Below are 21,529 nucleotides of genomic sequence, written 5' to 3'. Positions count from 1 at the left end.
TCAGCAGGGAAGTTTCCCCATAGACCCTGATTTTGGCTGGGTGCCCCAGCCTGCTGTGCCAGATGGTGCCCAGACCAGAGACTTTCTCTCTTACCATCAGAGACTGAAACACCACTCTTCTGCAGAGAGAAGAGCACGTGCACAAGCCAGGGGTGGGCAGAAACAGAGAGAGTATCCGAAGCAGGCTCCATGCTCAGTACAGAGCCCAATGCAGGGCTCCATCTCACAACCATGAGATCATGACCTGAACTGAAATCAAGAGTCGGAACTGAGCCACCCCGGTGCCCCAAGTTGTAGTTCTTTATATATATACTCTGGATATTAATCTCTTATCAGATACATGATTTGCAAATACTTCTGCGCATTTTTTGTGTTGTCTTTTCACTCACTTGTAGTGCCGTTTGCATAAATGTTTTTAACTTTGGTTTAGTTCAGTCTCTTTTTGTGTTTTTGGTGTGGTGTTAAGAAACCATTGAGAAATTCAGGGGCGCCCGGGTGGCTCAGTCAGTTACGTGTTTGCCTTCAGCTCCAGTCATGATTCCAGGGTCCTGAGATTAAGCCCTGGCTTAGTGGGGAGACTGCTTCTCCCTCTGCCCCTCCCGCCACTCCCCTGCTCATGCTCTGTCTCTCAAAATCTTTAAAAAAAGAAAAACGAAAGAAACTTTTTTGACTAATTCAAAGTCATACAGTATTTTAGCTCCTGTGTTTAGGTCTAAATAATTTTGAGTTAATTTTGTGTATGGTATGAGGTAGAAGGTCCAGCTTCATTCATTTGTATATGGATATCCAATTTTCCCAGCACCATTTGTTGAAAACTTTGTCTTTTACCCACTAAGTGGTTGTGGCACCTTGCCAGAAATCTTCGAAGATGCAAGGGTTTAATTTCTGGGCTGTCAGTTCTGGGCTCTTTGTCTGTATGACCTTAATGCTGGTAATATGCTGTGGCTTTGTAGTGAGTTTGGAAGTCAGGAGAATTGAAAACAATTTTGTTTCCTAGACTGCTTTGGCAATTCAGGATCCCTTACATTTCTACATGAATTTTAGGATGGATTTTGTATTTCTGCAAAAAAATGCTGTTGGTATTTTATAGCAACTTCACTGAATCTGTAGATCGCTTTGAGTAGTGTTGACATTTTGACATTTTAACACTATTAAGTCTTCCCATGAATATGGGGTAGCTCTCCATTTGTATCTTTAAATTCTTGCAGCACTTTTTCAGTTTTCAGTGTAAAAAGTCATTCACTTCATTGGTTAAACTTATTCCTAAGTATTTTATTCTTTTTGATGCTACTGTAAGTGGAATTGTTCATTTTCTGATTGTTCAATGCTAGTGTATAAAAATGCAACTGATTTTTGCGTGTTCATTTTGTATCCTGCAACTTGGCTGAACTTGTTTACTTCTTTATGCCACCTCCAACCCTGGGACGTGGATAATCATGAGGCCTACACTAGGGCTGTATTATTTTGATAGTTTGCCTGCACTGTTTTCATTCCTACTCCCCTGAATGGAAAAAGGAAAGTGCAGATGCTAGTGATGAGAAAGTGAGGCCTCCATCTGAACACCAGAGATGAAGGAATTTATCTGGCCCAGAGGGGGAGCTCTGAGCCCCAGTTGGATGCTAACTGGCATTGAAGCCAGTTGACTATGGATTCAGTTCTAAAACCAAAGAGGGTGGTAAAAGCAAAATATAAATTAATAGAGTATGGGTAGAAGAGCGTGTCTCTAAGTGAGGGCATGACGAAGGATTCCAAGTTCTGGGTTTGCTCGCCGTCAACAGAATCTCGCCAGCCCCTTTTAGCACTCAGGTCTTCTGCATGGGTTTCCAGTAAACATTTAGTAAGGGGGCTCACGAGCACGCTGTGCCTCGCTTGAAAGCCCTGGTGCCCATATCAGGGAAAAGGATCCCAAGATGACCATACAGATGTTCTCACTCTCACCCTTTGCTCCCTACCTTCCCCCGGAACTGATCTGAAGGGAATAAGCCGATAAGTGCACAATAGCGTCACAGGGAGGACTTACCGACAATAAATTAGATAGGAAAAGCAAGCTATTTAATATATCGTGTGATCCTGTCTTTGTTAAACAGCATAGACAGGAGACCTATTTATGTGAGAATATATACATATAAAGAGGCAATGATTTAAGCTTGTAAGTGATTTTACTTGGAAGTCTGAATGCTTTTCAAGCATACATGAACCTTTATAATTGGTAGTTGGAACAATTCCCCATTTAATGAGAATTTTCCAGCAAGTGCAGTTCTCCCTAGGGCACTAGGGACTGGACTATGCTCAAGGGCTCTGTCCTGTTTCTTCATTGCTCGGTGCTGGGGTTTGGGGGGGGGGCGGGGCGGTAGGGGCCTGTGGCCTCTGTCTACAGTCCCTCCACCTCACGTTGTCTCCTCTTCCCTGCAGACTGCAATAAGGTTACTGACCAGTGCCTGTCCTTCTTCAAACGCTGTGGAAATATCTGTCATATTGACCTGAGGTACTGCAAGCAGGTGACCAAGGAAGGCTGTGAGCAGTTCATAGCTGAGATGTCTGTGAGTGTCCAGTTTGGGCAAGTGGAAGAAAAACTCCTGCAGAAACTGAGTTAGTCCAAGGACAAGTATGTAAATAAGGGGTGGGTGGGGGGAGGGGACACAGCCGGGGAGGGGAAAAAACTTTACAGAAACTAGGGCTTTTATTTTCAATTCGGAACTTGAAACAAGTCTTGCTGAGGGAGAAGCCGTTCCACCACCTGTGTGGGGGATGAGTGAACCGGACACTTCGCTTTGGGCTCTCTGAATTATAACTGCACTGCTTTCTGGACCATTTCTAAAGGCAGCCTTTATCAAGAAGACATTCCCACGGGAGAGGAGGATGGATGTTGAAGAAATTCTCTTACTGAAGCATGAGCTTAGGAGTTTGGATGGTGGTGGTGTTTTGGTTTTGGACGCCTCATTCCTTTCAACTCCGGGGGGCGGTGTCAACATCAAGTGGACCACACACCACATCTGCTGCCGTTGTGACACTTTTTGTTTGTTTGGTTTTGTTACATCTTACATTATGCAGAACTATTTTTGTACAAATTGTTTAAAAGTTATTTATGCAAGGTTTGAATGCATACCTGTGTTTTTATTGTTTTGAGATTGCCAACTTTCCTGGTTTCCTTAAGGTAGGAGAGAACTTAACCTGTACTTCATCGATACAAATAATCGTCTCCACACGTGCCCAGAGCTGGCAAAGCAGGTGAAGACCTTCCAATTAAAAGCATGTTTAACTGGAAGTTGAGAGCCTGCTTTGCACGTCAAGAATTACATAAGCATGTGGATATATGTTAATTATAGTCGAAGTAAGACACTTTGCCAACTTTCCTCTGTATAGAATTCACCCATTTCTCAAAATTTTAAAATTCAGACTTCAGCCTTTGCACTCAGGAGGGTTTTGCGCCGGCATGAGCTCTTGTACTCTACACAGATCTAATTTATACAGTGGGTCAAGAAGTAGAATAAATGATCCAACATAGCCTTTCTTTTCCTTTTTTTCTCTCCCTTGAAGTGAGTTGAGTTCTCGTTCAAAGTTGAGAACGTGGCTGTTTCCGCGCTGTCAAGTTACGCCTTCATCGGTGCCATTGTTGTAAGGTGGTGTTTTCCTAGACCTTCCCCGATGCGGTTTTACCTTTGTTGAATTTGTATAAACAATTGTACAAAAAAGCACTCTTGGCCTTGGAGAGTTTCTGTTCAAGTGGCCTCGGAATTGGATTGAGAAGTCCAGAGGCAGCGGGCTCGACACCGGTATGAACACCCTAGCTCCGTCTGCAGAGAAGCGCGGCCTGTGTGCGCCGGCCCGACGGCAGGTGGCTTACCTGCGGGGCTGCCGGAAAGAACTGCCACGGCCCCAGGGGCGCGGTGGGGGGGGCTGTCCTCTCCTCAGCCTCTCCCTGGAGGCCACTGACGCACTGGGGCCAGCGGGCGAGGGAGAAGCCGACTCTTGGGCCAGGGCGGCAGGAGGCACATGGTTGTGAGGGGACGTCTCCAACTGGAGACACACAAACCAGGGAGAAGGCCTTTCAGATCACAGAATTTTTTTAGAAGGGTCTTACAACCTTCTCCCCTTTGGAAAGGACGGCTCCAGTGAATCCGAAAATGGAGAAGATAACCCACCTTCCTTCCTCCGTAATTTGTTGCCCCCCCCCCTTTTTTTTGCCACAAAATGGTTTTAGATCCCACCCAGTCTCATGCCGCCTGTCAGTTTAAACCCAGAGATCCTTTGATGCAAACTGGAGACCTCTGCAGCTGTTACACCCCAAAACTGAACTCGGGAGATGCACTTTAAAGAGGTAAGATTCGTTGAACACTATGTTTTGTTTGTTTTTTAAGATTTTATTTATTAGAGCACCAGCCAGGCGTGGGGGCAGGAGAAGCAGACTCCCCACTGAGCAGGGAGCCCAACGTGGGACTAGCCATCCAGGACCCTGGGATCATGACCTGAGCCGAAGGCAGACACTTCACCAACTGAGCCAACCAGGGGCCCAACGCTATGGTTTATTTATAAAAGTGTGGCTTACTTTTGCAAGCCTGTTCATTCATCATGGAGCAACCCTCCCGCCCAGAGGCCAGCCTGAGTTCTCCGGACTTCCAAATAAGTGTTACCCTGATGTCCAGTAAGCGCCTCCTCTTCTCTGGGAATTGCTTTAAGGATAACCGTGTTCTCCAGGTGAACAGTCACTGGGGCTGGAGAGCCCTGTTTCTCCTGTAATGTTTCCAGGAGTCCGCAGGTCTGCCAAGAAGAGGCAGAGAGGGCTGCCAGGGCTGGGGAGCCAAAGCTACCAGAGGGACATGCCTCAGAACCAAGACACTGGTCTCTCCAGGCTTGAGGCAGGCCACCATCCTATAGTGGTCGCATATGAGCTCCCCTGGGTGTCCTGAACAAACCAGTCAAAGATACCCCATTACAGTTTCGGTACAGACCTGTTATTTTTATTTATTTATTTATTTATTTATTTTTTTAAAGATTTTATTTATTTGAGAGAGAGAGAATGAGAGACAGAGAGCATGAGAGGAAGGAGGGTCAGAAGGAGAAGCAGACTCCCTGCCGAGCAGGGAGCCCGATGCGGGACTCGATCCCGGGACTCCGGGATCATGACCTGAGCCGAAGGCAGCCGCTTAACCAACTGAGCCACCCAGGCGCCCCAGACCTGTTATTTTTAAAAATGAGCTTTAGGGATACCTGGGTGGCTCAGTCAGTCATGATCCCAGGGTCCCGGGATGGAGCCTCGGGTCAGGCTCTCTGCTCAGCCGGGAGCCTGCTTCTCCCTCTCCTTGCCGCTCCCTCTGCTTGGCTCTCTCTTCCACTCTCTCTCTGTCAAATAAAATCTTTAAAGAAAATAAAAATACAAATAATAGTAAAGGGCACCCGGGTGGCTCAGTCGGTTAAGCATCTGCCTTCGGCTTAGGTCACGATCCCAGGGTCCTGGGATCAAGTCCTACCTTGGGCTCCCTCCACGGGGACCCTGCTTCTGCCTCTGCCTCTTTGTCTCTCACGAGTAAAATCTTTAAAAAAAAACAACACAAAAAAACAATGAGCTTTAGATGAGGCCAGCCTGAGCTAAATGCTTGCAAATAGTTGCTCTGAGTGCATAGACCATAACTGATGAAGCCAAAAAAGGACCATAAGCCAGAGGCAGTGCTTCATGGATTAGATCGCAGCTTCCTAATCCAGAAAAGAGGCTCCGCTCCGTCCCTCCTTCCTCTAGGGAACCTGAGGTTTACAAAGGATGAAACACCATGGCATGTCCAAAGCATCAAATGCTATCCTATATTGTGAGGATGGGAGCAAGGGAACAGCACTGTATTCCACTGTAGACCTTCAGACTTTTATCCATATATTACCTGTTCAAAAAATTAAAGAGACAGCATGCCAGCTAGAAAACGTACATTGCAGGGAGACATGGTTGCCCTCTGCCAAACAAGTCAGTATTGTGAGTTGTCAAGCCTGTTAGGCTAAAAATTTCTGTTGGCTACTCACTAAACCAAGATTAATTCAAAACACTACCTTAAAAAAATCCACCATTAAGGGGCGCCTGGGTGGCTCAGTCGGTTGGGTGTCTGCCTTCCGCTCAGTACGTGATCCCGGGGTCCCAAGATCGAGTCCTGCATCGGGCTCCCTGCTCAGTGGGGAGTCCGCTTCTCTGTCTCCCTGCCGCTCCCCCTGCTTGTGTGCTCTCTGACAAATAAAATTTTAAAAGACACCATTAAGAGTTTTTTGTTCTCTTGCTAACAAGTACCTGAGACAACTTCTATAAATCCAAGAGGAAACACCAAACAAGCTGTTTGAAGCTGAGGCCATGTACAAATGAATCTCAATTTTCTAATTTAAGATAATCCAGCACCTGCTGCTCAGCTTCTACTCTAGTGTGTTTATCACCTGCTGGCCAGGCTTTGAAGACGACTTTCCACCAAATCAGCGATTTGTGGGCAAGGTTGAATTTCTGGAGTTCCCACTCTCACGAGAGGTATAGATTGGGTAAGTGCTCCTAAAGCTTCGGCAGGGGGTGAGTTTTATTGCTTCTGTGGTGAGGTAATGATCTGCTCAGGCTGCTTACCATGAACTGTGGCCAACACCCACCCTGGGCTCTGTAGGCAAACAGGAGAGAAGGTTCTTTGAAATATCCACGAGGCCTGGGTTTGCACGCTTTGACCCTCAAAACCAGAAGACATGGGAAGGCATGCTTTTTTTCACAACTAGGCAAACTTTCCCCCCTACACCCAGGGGCAGACTATCTGCCTCCCTTGCTATAATCTTCAGATTTGTTGACTGACTTGTGGATCCTGAGCACTTAAAGGCATGTGCGCTATTCACTGCAGAGTCAAAAAATAAAACCCAATAGGCCTCAGCTGAGATGTTAGGCATTTCTTAAAAACATACCTGCCCACTACCAGTGGGCATGAGTCCACAGTTGGTTTCAACCAAACACCACCCTGGCTGGAGTTAGATGTGAAAGTAAAGCGATTTCAGATCATTCATGTCCTAGGAACCGTTCTCCATAAGCCCATGTCCAGTTTCTCATTTGCTGGGTGGTAGTGGAAGAGTTAAGAAAACATTAGCATCAGAGCCAGGTTCACATCCTGACATTAGCCACTTCCTTTTTAAAGTATCAAATATTTTATTACCACTTTTTTTGGTAACAGCGCTATTAAGAGACAGTCACATACCAAATAATTCACCCACTTTTTAAGTAATCTCTACTCCCAACTCAGGACTCGAACTCATGACCTGAGATCAAGAGTCGTATGCTCTTTGAGCCAGCCAAGTGTCCCAGCGACTTTCTAAGATTTTAGACAAGTTCTTTAATTTCTCAGAAGTTCCCCATCTGCAAAGCAAGGCAACCGATTTCAGAATGCTGGAGAGAACTAGAAAGCACCCAGCACAATACCTGGTCACAGGAAACAGCAAGTCCGTAGTTAAGCTTACTGGTACGTCAGCAGCAAAGACTGCACGTCTTTGAAGGTGCTCCCGTCTCTTGCGAAGAAGGGTGCCAGACCGGACGCAGACCCCCATTCGTGCTGTACCCAAGTGAATTAGGAACTGACTAGGACAATGTAAGCAAAAGCATTTCTTAAAATCTAATTTTATTCCTAAAGTTCAAATTAGCTAGCGGTAGCACTGAAAATACACTTTGACTATACAAAACAGTGTAAACTGATTACACATTAAAAAAAAGAATTTCACACACACACTTCTCTAACGAAAGAAGCTAGATGCAGCCCTTGCTCTAAAAAGCTGTACCTGAACAGAAATGGACATGTTGAGTCTAAGGCCCTGGCAAGTTGACTACAGAATGTCGGCTGTTCCCAATTATGTTTAAACGCAGAAATAGCAACAATGTGCAAACTTACATTCATCAAATAGTAGCATTTAAAATCTACATGACTCATAAAGTGACCATTCAGAGGGGCCACTGCTCAGTGTGTACCCTGTCGGCCACTTGTGGACGTGATCTCATCCAAAGAGAACAGAAGTTTCAAACATCTGAGTAGTTTAAGTTAAAAAGAGGACGAAGGAGAAATAAGAGAACAGGATAAACGTTCTCCAAAGAGAGCAGGAGCTGATGCTGTAAGTCTGACTTCGTCAGCGATTAGTGATCATGGACATGGGATGGAGCCCCGCACGACCTGGGAATCGGCCTGGCCACAGGCTGGCGGGCGTATGGTGCAGACCAACGTCACCACCACGTAGCAGGAATCTTTCTGTCCCCAGTTAGTAGTGAAAATCATTTTTTAAACTAGTTTCAGCCTTTGAACACTCAGCCTCCAGTCGCTTCTGTACATTGAAATGCCTGGGATGGAGCCTGGCTTCAGGACTTGAACACGTGCACAGCGCGCACCACGTACTGCCGACAGATGGGACACTCGCTCATGCGCTTGCCACACTTGGTGCAGGTGACCATGTGCCCGCACTCGAGCAGGACACAGTCGATGACTGCGTCCATGCAGATACGGCACAGGCGGTCGTCTTCCTCATCCTGCAGCTGCAGCCGCTCGCCATCTGAAAGGCAACAGAGAGCGGGGGCTGCAGGCACAGCGCTGCCTGACGGGGGCCGAGCCCTGGGTGAGCCGTGTTGTAAGAGAAACAATCCAGCTTCTCTGCACTTCGGTTCCCTCCAGTAGAAATGGCAGTAATAATGCCCATACTTCATAGAGTTTTGCGAAGAAGAAATGAGAAATGCTTAGCTTAGGGCCAGGTAGGAAGGGCCCAACAAATGTTAGCTACTTATTTCTATTTTATAGCTGTAATTCAAAGTTTATGTGATAAGGATAGATTACTTCTGTAAGTGAAAATGAAGAAACCCAAGGCTGTCCTATACATGGGCCTCAGAGCACATGACTGGAAATTTCCAACTCAACTATGTGGCCTCGGGAAAAGTCAGTCTCCAGAGCTTCATCTCGGTAGGAAGAGCTTTATTTCCACACTGATAGGAAAGTTATGAAGAGTCATATGTACATCAAGTAGTCTGTACTTGGGGGAAAGTTTAGAAGTATCTCAAAAACCAGTTGGAGTCTGTCTAACTGTAAACAGGCCATCCTGGTTCTGTGGCCCAGATTTAGGTTCTGAGAAGATCCAAGCTCTGAGTAAGAAAGGTGCTGGATGAGTTTAAAAAGTTCACCTCAGCCTGAGATTTGGTCCTAGAGCTATAGACACCGAGGCTTCCCTTTTTACAGGTCGTAGAGGGGACTGATGGGAATATATCATGAAATACAACAGTCAGAAAGAACAGGAATTCAACCCTAAAGGGCCAATAGTCTCTGGATTTAAGAGAAATAACAATGCCATGTCAAGAGATTCTTGTAAACCAGGGACTGGGGAGAAAGGATTCATGGGATAAAACAACGGATGAGCCAGCGGAGAAGACACTAGAGGGCTCCTGAGTAAACCAGAGTCTAGGCTGTGGTCCCCTCTCCTGCATGGAAGTTTCCTTCCAACTCTTTTAAGTTCTGAGCATAAAGCAGAGGAGCCAGGGTCTGTCAAGGCTATTAGGTAAGGCCACTGGGGTGAATCTCAACGTAAGTGACTGAAGCCAGTCAAACTAGGGAAGATTCCAGCTGCGCTCAAAACAAAATGAGTTTTCCACAGGCCTAGAGATTGGACCAGGGATAGAGTAAGCAGTGAGTTAACTGAAAAAGGCACTTTGGCAAACGTGCATGTCTTGGCCTCCTCTACCATAAACCCCTGGAGGCGGGGGATGGCCATGCACGACCAGTGTGTGCTACGCACAGTTGTACACACGTTACACTAAGCAAACGGACCTCTCCCCTCACTGCCAGAATACCATTTCCCAGCCACAGCCTGGGACCTCTGCAGGCTCTGAGGATTGATTCCTGTGTTTACCCTTGTGGCATCATCTTAGAAATAGGTATGTCAAAATACTTCCTGCATATTCTGGACACAAAGCTGTTTATCAGTAATTGCTGTATTATAACCAGATTTAAAGAAAAAAAAAATCCAAGGTGATAAAAGTTAATGATGGGAGGACCATTTAGACAGGAACATAATAGGGCACCTGGGTGGCTAAGTCGGTTGAGTGTCTGCCTTTGGCTCAGGTCGTGATCCTGGGGTTCTGGGATCGACCTGCATGGGGCTTCCTGCTCAGTGGGGAGTCTACTTTTCCCTCTCCCTTTACCCCTCCCCCTGCTCGCTCGCTCTCTCAAAACAAAAAAAAATAGGAACATAATATTTGTCAGTCTAAACACCACTGAAATCTTTTTTCTTGCCTATAAATGCTCTATGGCTTGGCCCTGCTACTAAGGATTTCTGCTCCATGCCTCATCAATAAATAGATCAGGAATTCTTAACCTCAGCTTTTCCCAACTTACACAGAAACCTAATACCTGATGCTAAGAACTACTTAACTTCTTGGCTCTAGGGAATTTTTTTTCCAGTGAGGATTTAAAAGCTACAACTGAGATAACCAAAGTACTGGCCTGCCAGAAGGGTTAGTGAGAAAGCATGCATTTCTATAGAGACAAAGAATTTCATTAGAGTTCTAACAAATTATGGCAAAGAAAACCAGACTGAACAGACGATGACCTAACTCACCTGGCAACGGCAGTCTCAGAGCCAACATCACATAATAAACCTACTTCTTAATAGATCGACAGATTCATACATCTAATTTGTTCAATAAAAGGATAATTTTCTCACAAAATCTAACTTCATTGTGATAGAAACAGCCCAATTTTTAAAAGCCTAAAGAAGGACAGTATAGGGGGAAGAAAGAAAAAGGAAACCTACATGACTTTTGGTTTTCTTCATTCTCTTTGTATAACCGGTTTACTTTCTCTACCAGCTCCCATTTTTCACAACAGCCAGAATAGTTGACAAAATTCCGAGCCAGGATTTCCTTCAGCTGTCGCACGCTCATTCCTTCCACATCTTCAAGGCTTGACAGGTCAGACAGCGAAGCTCGTACTCGCTTCTTAGAGAGGCCAGGCGTCTGCGATCACAGAGGGCTTCCATTAGCTCTGCTCCTGCAAAGGCAGACCTCCCACAGCAAGGACAACTGCACGCTCCCCTCACCCTCCAGTCACCACTGGCCCTGGCTACTCTTCCCAGGCTTCTCATCAGTTCTTGAAGTGTTGTCTACATGACGCTACATTCAAACCAGAAGAAACATCCCGTGCTAATCTAGCAAAAGTCCACATAGGCACTTTCCCTGCCTGCCAGGTTGGCATGTCAAGGAAAGCAAATTTTATAGGAGCACTCACCCGCTCCTCTAAGTTTTCTTCATCGTCATCATCCTCATCATCTTCGTCATCATCTTCCTCATCCTCCTCTTCTGTGTTTGCTGAAGCTATTTCACTTTGTACCTATACATATCAATCTGATTAGGTCAGGAATCCTATTTTCCTAAGTATCAACCCTGTTTGTCAATATTTGACACTGGAGAAAACCCTTCCATAGATTCTTCCCAAGAATGACCCCAGCACCTGGCATACTCCACAATGACCTTGGATCTGGAGTGCTGCTGCCTCTCCCAAAGAGCTGGGCCCTACATGATTTCATAAATAACTTACCTTCCATAAAGTTATCTCAAAAGCCAAATTCCTATGTGTGTGTGAAATCGTACAACCTAACCAGAGAAACCTAACTCCCTGAGAAAGGTGCCATCACGAAATGCCAAAGCCGTCAGTGTATGCAACTGCACTGCTACGTCATCAAAGGACCCGCATGAGGCTGGTCTAGCTGGAGCCTCAAAGATAACGGATAGAAGCTAAAGCGCTAAGTTCAGCCCGATCGATTTGGAAGACGCCAGTCCTACATCATACCTAGACATTCTGATTCCAGAGAATGCTTTCTAGACTTCTTCACTGATGACTGATGCTAGTTCTAGTTTTTAGACATTCCTCAACAATCAGAACAGAAAGATCTTTGACTTGGGTTACGTACCTTCTTCCATATCTTTCTCTTCAGACTTTGACCATAGTGCTACAGTAGTCCAGGTCAGTTCCCAATTTCAAATATTCCACCCCACTGGCTCACAAGCACCATGTTGCAGCATCCAAAGACCCACACCTTCCAAGAATGGTCATATACCCAAAAGTGGCACACAAGTCAGATGTGTCTTGTGTTTGCATCATTGTTCTGCCAGCTCTCATTTGGGAAAATAATTAAAACTCCTAGGTTGGACTTCTCTAATTTGTGACTATTTAGAAGGCAACTAGACCAGATTTCCCTCTGCTCTTAACTGCTCTCTTCAGGGAAGAGAATTAAATGTGGAGAGAATTGTTCAAAACAATCCATTCAGCATTTCAGAATCATTCATACATATAAACTCAATTATTAATTACAAGCCCTTGCATGTGATTCAATCAGGATGCCCAAGGACCTCACTGGGACAATATTCTGCCCTGGCATTTCTCTGAAATTAGTAGATAATCACATTATTTGATTAATTCACATGGCTTTTTCCCATTATCTAAATTAGAATTAGAACAATTTTACTGTAGCAAGGCAACTGGGCATTAGGTTAACTTACACTGCTGTGTCCACGGTCACTGACAAATAATCCTGCAAACATTTATACACTACTTTTCACAGTCATTACTTCAATAGTTAGCATTTAACTTATAAGGAAACTGAAGTAACTAGAGTCAAGAGACTGATGAGCTTCAGACAGTTGACTTTCGGGCTACCCGGCACCTAGGCTCAGAGACTCACAGCGGGAGAGCCCGCACGTACAGAGTTCAGCAGCGTGTGGAACCTCTGCCCCCACGGGAGTCGTGAAGCCCTAAAGGCGCCACCCTATACGGCCAACTAGCGGAGCCAGGCCTTTGGTGTAGTTGTACCTCGTACCTGTGCCAGCGCCCCAGATCCGAAGGTCCGGTCTCCAGCCATAAGGTCTCCCTGAAATGAAGACATGGTAGCAGAAGGGGCTGTATAGTTTGAAAAAAATGAATTTGTAAAAAAGCCAGAAGTCTGGGACCGCGAGGAATTGAGGCTGCTCGTGTCCAGGTCATCCTCAGAGCCCAGCCCATGGTGGCAGAGTACCAAATCTACCAAGTCTTCTTTCTCTCGACAGGTATCAGTTGGGATATTTCGAAGAATGAGATATTGCCGGAGATCCTTGACTTTTAGTCGCATTAACTGAGGGCGCTGAAAGGCCGTCTCTTGTAGTAGGTGACACGTGGAACATCTGCGGAGATTTTCTTGTAAGACTGAACAAACGGAGCAAAAATCCTTCTTGCAGTCACAACATACATGCTAAAGAAACAAAGAAAAGAAGCAGCTAATGATAGCCAGATATAGGCCACTGTGAAAGCACTCCTATTCTTTTTGCCTTCTATTAAAATTCAATTTTAGTTCTTATGAAGTCTTCCATGGCAGCTGGCTACTCTCACAGCCACCTTCGGGTTCCAAAAGCCATGAAAATCAAAACTCTCACTGCTGAGGCAGTTTGGAGTCACCGAAGTTCAAATACAGCCCTTTAAGAAAAACATACACTCTTGTGCTAACGAATTAAAACCTTTCCACCCCTTGGTGCAAACATGTAATTAGCAGAACAGAGATGACTTGAACCACGTGGAGTAGAAAGCACAAACTCTTCCTACTCTTTTCCTATGTGAACAATTTCCCCACTTCAAGAGAAGCTGAAGCTGGCGGGGGGCGGGGGAGAGGGAGAACACAGAGAGGGAAAGAGAAAGCAAATTATCTCTCAAGGTCATTCAAAGCAAATAGAGGATCTCACTATTATAGTAATCTGTATCCTACCGAGCCTTAATCACACGGAAAGTCATTGCACTAGCAAAGCTTAAATGAGACACTAAGATGCGTCCTTTCTGCTTGCTGCATTGTTCAAAAGCTAACACCTTGTTCCTGACACATTTTGGAGGACTGCACTGATGATCAAAGACTGACATGGCCTCACAATATGAATGGTTCTCAGAAAAAATGACTTTCTGTCTTAGAGAAAGTAACTGTCTTAGCCCAAGTGTTTTATGCTGAATCTCTACACATTGGTTATCTTATAATTTCTTCACGCGTTAAGAATGTGGGTAGGGGGCGGGGCGCCTGGGTGGCTCAGTTGGTTAAGCGACTGCCTTCGGCTCAGGTCATGATCCTGGAGTCCCGGGATCGAGTCCCACGTCAGGCTCCCTGCTCAGCGGGGGGGTCTGTTTCTCCCTCTGACCCTCCCCCCTCTCGTGTGCGCTCTCTCTCTCATTCTCTCTCTCTCAAATAAATAAATAAAATCTTAAAAAAAAAAAAAAAAAGAATGTGGGTAGGGGGCACCTGGGTGGCTCAGTTGGTTAAGCGTCTGCCTTCGGCTCGGGTCATGATCCCAGAGTCCTGGGATCTAGTCCCACATCCGGCTCCTCACTCAGCAGGGAGCCTGCTTCTCCCTCTGCCTGCCACTCCCCCTGCTTGTGCTCTGTCAAATAAATAAGTAAAATCTTAAAAAAAAAAAAAAAAAAAGAATGTGGGTAGAGATACATTTTTTGAAATGAAGTCAGTTATAGTAAATCATCTCTGAACAAAACTGCAAACTAATTAAATCTCTTGCTCCAGAACATAAGCATAATCAGGAAGAATCGAAGTAGAAAGAGCTCAAAGGCAAGATGCCTGAGCAACATGAGAACAACACCTTGTCAGGAAACTTGAGCAGTAATATAGTCCCTTCAATGGAGTACTTTTTTAAAAAGGTTTTTTTTTTTTTAAAGATTTTATTTATTTATTTGAGACAGAGAGAATGAGAGACAGAGAGCATGAGAGGGAGGAGGGTCAGACGGAGAAGCAGACTCCCCGCCAGGCAGGGAGCCCGATGCGGGACTCGATCCCGGGACTCCAGGATCATGACCTGAGCCGAAGGCAGTCGCTTAACCAACTGAGCCACCCAGGCGCCCTAAAAAAGGTTTTATTTATTTATTTGAGAGAGAAAAAGAACATGAGTGGGGGGGGGGAAGGGCAGAGGAAGAGAGAGAAGCAGACTCCCCACTGAGCAGGAAGCCCAATGTGGGGCTCAATCTTAGGACCCCAGAGATCACGACCCAAGCTGAAGGCAGACACCTAACCAACTGAGCCACCCATGCACCCCCAACTGAGTACTTTTCTGAATAGGAAATGGTTAATAAGGATTTTTGGTAATTTTCTTTTCTTTTCTTTTTTAAGTTTTATTTATTTATTTGGCAGAGAGAGTGCAAGTAGGCAGAGCAGTAGAGGGAGAGGGAGAAGCAGACTCCCCACTGAACAGGGAGCCGGATGCGGGGCTCGATCCCAGGACCCCTGGGATCATGACCTGAGCCGAAGGCAGAGGCTTAACCAACTGAGCCACCCAGGCGCCCCAGGATTTTTGGTAATTTTAATAAAAAGAAATGATTCATTAGCATTCAACATATAATCAAGAAATGTATCTTTTGTATAGAACATTTCATCCAACTCACCTTCTTTCTAAAGACTGAAAATGAAAGTCCACAGGCTTTGCAAACTATGTTAGGCCCTTCCGTAGGTGCTGGTGGGTAAGTGGAAAAATCAGAGTTTGGTGCAAATCTGAATGGACCGGTACCTCCTGCAAATCCTGACTGCTGGCCCCGGACAGCTCCAGTTCCCATGACTTCATTCAGCAGCCCACAGCATGAAGCCCACATAGACGTGGCACCCGCCTAGAAAGGAAAACAAAGACCACAGTTTAAAGCTGAGTGGAACCTGGGCTCTCTGCAAACTTCAGGGAATGCCATTCTGGAGAGGTACATTTGCCCTAAATAATTCTGAGATTATTCTTCTGAGGAATAAAACTGATATATATGAATTTTAGGTGTACATTACAATTCGATTTTGTATACGCTACAAAGTGATCACAAATCTAGTTCCCATCCATCACCATACAATTGAGCCCCTTCACCCATTTCACCCCTCCTCTTATCCCTTTCCCCTCCAGTAACCAGGAATCTGTTCTATGAGTTTGTTCATTTGTTTTTTTAAATTCCACATATAAGTAAAATCATATAGTATTTGTCTCTCTTTGCCGAACTTACTGCACTTAGCATAATTCCCTCAAGGTCCATCTGTGTTGTTACAAATGGCAAGATTTCCTTCTTTTTGATGGCTGGGTAGTATTCCATTGTATGTACCTACCACCTCTTCTTTATCCATTCACCCACCAAGGGACACTTAGGTTTTCATATCTTGATTATTGTGAATAATGCTGCAGTGAACATAGGGGATGCACAGATCTTTTTGAATTAGTGTTTTCATATTCTTCAAATAAATACCCGAAGTGGAGTAGCTGGATTATGGTAGTTCCATTTTTAATTTTTCAAGGACCCTCCATACTGTTTTCCACAGTGGCTATACTTACGTTCCCACCAACAGTGTACAAGGGTTCCCTTTCTGCCACATCCTCACCAACACATTATTTCTTGTCTTTTTTATAATAGCCATTCTAGTAAGTGTGAGAGGATATCTCACTGTGGTTTTGAGAGATTATTCTTGGAAGCATCAAAAGTTTAAGCTCTTTGGAAAGAGATAATTTTCTGGTATTTTCAAAGAATATTTGGCGATGGGGAAACTTGCGACATCATTAAACAAAAGGAAAAGATACAATATGAACCCAATTTTTGTAAAAAAAGAAAAAAACCCACATACACTGAAACAGAGATACATGTGTGTGCACGCAAAGAAAAATGACTGGATGGACGTACACATTGTACAACATGTGACATATGCTTACACCAAAATAGCTGTTGGTTGTTTATCTGAAATTCAAACTTGACTGAGCACCCTCTATTCTCTCCGGCACCTTCACCTGGTGACTGTACTAGACAGCGCAGTTCTACAGGTTAAGGAAGATTTTTCCCAGCTATCATTTAGCAAACCAAATATAAACTCAAATTACTTAATTTCATTAAACTTCTGTTCTCTCATGTGTAGCCGTGCATAATAAACTACGGCATATATATATTTTATTTTGAAAAAATGATTGGGAAAACATCAAAATGCCAACTGAAGCTCTAGGGTTTTAATGTAACTTGTATAAATCTATTTTCTTTCTACTTTCCAAGCTCTTTATAAATATACTACTTTGACATTAAAAATATATTTTTAAAAAGCAGTGATCCTATCTGTTCAAAATGAGAACACTAAACACAATTTCTGATGACTGGATAACCATAATGACCTTCCAGGGCAGAAGGGCTATTTGTCACTCCACTAAATGGCCTGAAATTAATGTATTGCCTTTAGTTTTTTTTCTCCTGTCTCTTCCCTGTGAGGCACCACTGCTCACATTATACTCACCTCCAGCAACCTGTCTCCTTTTTTACTGCAGACTCAGAAACCTGATAACCAAGCTGGTCAGAGTATATATGAAAATATATTTTCAATGAGCACTCAAGGTACTTTCCCATGCAAAAGTATAAAAGCTATAGTGTTTGGAACCAATGAGCTTTTACCCCTTGTCCTAATTCTTAAGCACATTCTAGACTCTAGATAATGTGATAGATAATGGGAGTCCAGGTAGGTGAGATGTGATTAGTTAAAATGGCAACACAGTTCCATATTTTATTATCTAACTCTATCAAATATTTACTATTTGTCCAACAAACTCTTTAAAAAAATTTTTAAAACAACCTTAAAAGGCTATTTAGAATGCTATAGAAGAATCATGCTATTCTTGCTATTTCCCACACGTAATATGCTATATTAAATATAGGGAAAGGAGAAGGTAAAGCAATAAGAAACCACAATACAGTGTTCAAACAGTCTCAAGTTTCAGGGTCACTGACTTGAGTATTATATAGCTTCATACCCTATAATTCTAGAGAAATAGTGATGCCTTTAAAAGTCAGGTTGAACTATAATTAATAGTTCATACCTTTAAATAAATATATACCTCAGACTCTAGAGCCATGATATGTTTAAACATAAAAGCATGAAAATCCAGATTAAGTTCATTTAAAGTGCGTGTTCTTTTTTGTGGTGAGCACAGCATAACTTATAGAGGTGTCAGTCATTATCTTATACACCTGAAGCTAAGGTAACATCGTATGTCAACTATACTTCAATAAAAATTTTTAAAATTAATTTTTAAAAAAGTATTCTTTTAGCGAAAGATTCATCCTCAGTGCTTTAAACAATGAGCTCTTGGACGGCCTGGCTCACTCAGTGGAGCATGTGACTCTGGATCTCAGAGTCATAAGTTTGATACCCGTGTTGGGCGTAGAGATTACTTAAAAAAAAAAAAAAGTGAGCTCTTAAAACTGAAAATGTTTTTAAAAATTCAATTTGTGGGGTGCCTGGGTGGCTCAGTAGGTTAAGCATCTGCCTTTGGCTCAGGTCATGATCCTGGAGTCCTGGGATGGAGCCCTGACCCCATCAGACTCCCTGCTCAGCCGGGAGCCTGCTTCTCCCTCTCCCTCTGCCCCTTCCCCCCATCGCGCTTACACTCTCTCATTCACTCTCTCAAATAAAATCTTTAAAGAATAAAATAAAATAAAAATTCAATTTGCATTACACCTGAAACTAATATAACACTGTGTTACTTGTACTGGAATTAAAAATAAATGTTTTTCAAGTTTGCGGTTGGGGGAAAAAAATTCAACTTGTACATATCATTTTCAGGGGCGAAATACCTCAATTGCAGAAAGTACCACTGGGATAAACTCTTCTTCATTCCAAGAGTTTAAAGTAGTAGTTTTTGGTGAGCTTCAGCTTCCTGCTGGCCTGGGTACTAAACAGTTAAACAGCCCTGTCGGCTTTTATCCCCTTTCTGATTCCCAGTGACGCTGCCTCCCCAACTCAACTGAAAGTTCCTTGTGAACACAGCTCCCTTTTTCTACAGCATCTAGCTCCACCACCATTACTGGTAAGAAAAGAACTGTGTAACAGGTTTCTTTATATTACCTCTTTCCACGCACCGTAACATCAAATTTTGCGTGCTGCCTAGAAAGATCCACTTGTAACTAGTTGAGAAAGTATTAAAGGTAAAAAGGATTCTGACCTAGCAGGCATGAATTCTCAAATGATACTCCCTCTTACAAGCACCACTGTCACAGTTCGTTCTCCCAGAAAGCAGTTTTACAATGAGAGTTAAGGAAGAATATACATTTCAAACTCTATTAATGAGTATAATCATTAAAATTCTAAGCTGAAAATATTCACAGCTCTAGTGAAGGGAAAAGAATTTACTTTGGGAAAACAGGTAGAATCTCTATGCAGGCATCAATATAGGAGAGTAACAATTTCATCCCATTCCTCGTTTCTATAAAGGGGAGGGAATTTCCTCTTCATTCCCCAGAAGGGAAAACAATGAAAAGAACACTCCTATCTTCTTTTGGCCATCTCATTACAAAATAAAAACAAAGCTCAAGCCAACCACCGAAGTGTTGTCCCAGGCAAAAATATGTTGCTGCAACCTAATATTTGGCATAACTCAGCCAAAGACCGTAGCAAAGGGAAAGAGGAAACACAGAAAAGATCTAGGTCTCAGCTTCATTAGGTCTGTAAACTTAAGACAAAACCTCCCAATAAGAGAATACTCTGATCACACTCGAGAGTAAACCTACCTACATATACTGTTACCCTCTAATGATAGCATTTGCAACACTCCAGCCTTCTTCAAAGTTCAGAAATTTGAAATAGTGGAAGCCCCAGTCACTAGTTTTATTTGAAGTACCTTTCTTTTGCATCCAGCATATTTTTTAAAAATTAATTTCCATTTCCCCCTTAAGTCCCATGTTTTCTGGCACACCAGTGCTGAAAGGAAGGTGATTTCTTTAGTGCTTCGACATCTATGACTTCTTGGGAGCAGGTGTTTTCAGTCTTGTATCACAAAGGCTACTGCCAAGGTCTCTTGATAGGAAATTGCACAGGCATGTTAAGTGGCCCAGAAAGTCGTGGCTGGACTCAACAAGGGGGCCTTAAAAAATCCTGAGGCCTGGGTCCCACCCCAGAAATTCTGACTTAACTGGTCTGGGGTATAACCTGAGGCATCAGAATTTTTTTTTTTTTTTTTTAAGTAATCTCCACCCCCAACGTGGGGCTTGAACTCATGACCCAGGGACCAAGAGTCACATGCTCCAGCAACTGAGACAGCCAGGTGCCCCTGGAATTTTTTTTAAAGTTCCCCACGTGGGGCTCCTGGGTGGCTCAGTTGTTAAGTGTCTCCCTTGGGCTCAGATCATGATTCCAGAGTCCTGGAATCATGGGCTCCCTGCTCAGCGGGAAGCCTGCTTCTCCCTCTCAGCGGGAGAGGGAGAAGCAGGGAAAATCTTGAAATAAATAAATAAATAAATAAAGGTCCCCACGTGATTTGAATTACAGTGGAGGCTAACGGGTTAACAGCGGCTTGGTTTAGGTGCTCTCTTCTTCCTGCCTACAAGGTTTTAGCTGGAAAACCACTCAGCGGAGTGCTGATAAGAAGGGGCTATGGTTACTTCTGAAGCCTGTACCTCTCTCCAAGACCAAGACATCTTGGCTAATCAAACACTCCTCACAACCTGTGGACAATTTTTCCCCATAGGAGTGGGTCATGTTTCTAGGGTTTCTTCTCCCTCTACGGTCTCCCCTAATCCCTTCAGGAAGGCTTGGCTGAGTTTTTAACAATCTCATCTGATTCTTAAATTAGTTCCTTTCTATATATTGGCCCAGAATTTTTGCTGAAATTGGTGCCTTCCTTCATTTTTAATTTATTCCCTCATTTTATTTACTCTTTGCTTTCTGGCCCTAACTTTTTATTTCCCAACTTATTCCTCTACATGTTTTGTGTGAAATCTCCAGTACTAGGAGAAAGGCAGTGATTTTTGGGACAAAAACCACCATTGTTCAAACTATTTTTGTCCTTCACCTCCAAGTTGAAGAATCCACTCAGAAGATGAATCTCCCCAGCCCTGGTTGGGCTCCATCTCCTTGCCTCCCCTTTAGGAGGTTTCATCCTCCAGCACTTTCCCGTAAAGTCCCAACTTCCTACTTTTTTTTTTTTTCCTAATTTTTTTTTTTTTTTAAGATTTTATTTATTTATTTGACAGAGAGAGACACAGCGAGAGAGGGAACACAAGCAGGGGGAGCGGGAGAGGGAGAAGCAGGCTTCCCGCGGAGCAGGGAGCCCGATGCGGGACTCGATCCCAGGACCCTGGGACCATGACCTGAGCCCAAGGCAGACACTTAACAACTGAGCCAGCCAGGCGCCCCACCCTCAGGGCACAGGCATCCCTACCTCACAACCATCACCCTGACATTCAATTAATAATGCTTGAAGCGTCCTATACCAATCTTTCCCCTCTCAACTCTGTCCAAATTGTTACTACTTGACATGACAGTCCCAATTTTCAAGTAACAGAATCTATAAAAGCAATTATGGAACTATTTCAGAGAGCACTGTCCCAACAGTTTACTGAATGTGGGCTCTTGAAGGGGGTGTGGAAAGGGAACATGTTAGGGCGCCTGGGTGGCTCAGTTGGTTAAGCGACTGCCTTCGGCTCAGGTCATGATCCTGGAGTCCCAGGATCGAGTCCCGCATCGGGCTCCCTGCTCGGCAGGGAGTCTGCTTCTCCCTCTGACCCTC

General features: G+C 44.1%; 2 protein-coding genes across 13 annotated transcripts in view; one reads left to right on the top strand and one right to left on the bottom strand.

Moving 5' to 3' along the window:
- KDM2B (lysine demethylase 2B) overlaps window positions 1-3,695 on the top strand; it is a 117,593-nt gene extending 113,898 nt beyond the window's left edge. For all 12 annotated transcript variants that reach the window (XM_081802293.1, XM_081802289.1, XM_081802288.1 and 9 more), the window contains one exon: window positions 2,413-3,695. In XM_081802293.1, coding sequence (XP_081658419.1) covers window positions 2,413-2,594 — 182 coding nt within the window. In that variant the 3' untranslated portion in view covers window positions 2,595-3,695. The remainder of the gene's footprint in view (window positions 1-2,412) is intronic.
- A 3,898-nt stretch (window positions 3,696-7,593) lies between these two features.
- The window catches only part of RNF34 (ring finger protein 34), a 20,573-nt gene continuing 6,637 nt past the window's right edge, over window positions 7,594-21,529 (bottom strand). The window contains exons 2-6 of the mRNA XM_081802304.1: window positions 15,414-15,632; window positions 12,832-13,239; window positions 11,244-11,345; window positions 10,771-10,972; window positions 7,594-8,526 (exon numbers count right to left, since the gene is read on the bottom strand). Of these exons, the coding sequence (XP_081658430.1) occupies window positions 8,336-8,526; window positions 10,771-10,972; window positions 11,244-11,345; window positions 12,832-13,239; window positions 15,414-15,632 (1,122 nt within the window). The 3' untranslated portion in view covers window positions 7,594-8,335. The remainder of the gene's footprint in view (window positions 8,527-10,770; window positions 10,973-11,243; window positions 11,346-12,831; window positions 13,240-15,413; window positions 15,633-21,529) is intronic.

Source organism: Leptonychotes weddellii, chromosome 13 (assembly GCF_054177405.1).
Source record: "Leptonychotes weddellii isolate Sample4059 chromosome 13, ASM5417740v2, whole genome shotgun sequence".
Classification (NCBI taxonomy): Eukaryota; Metazoa; Chordata; class Mammalia; order Carnivora; family Phocidae; genus Leptonychotes; species Leptonychotes weddellii.
This window is presented reverse-complemented; position numbering and strand designations above follow the sequence as displayed.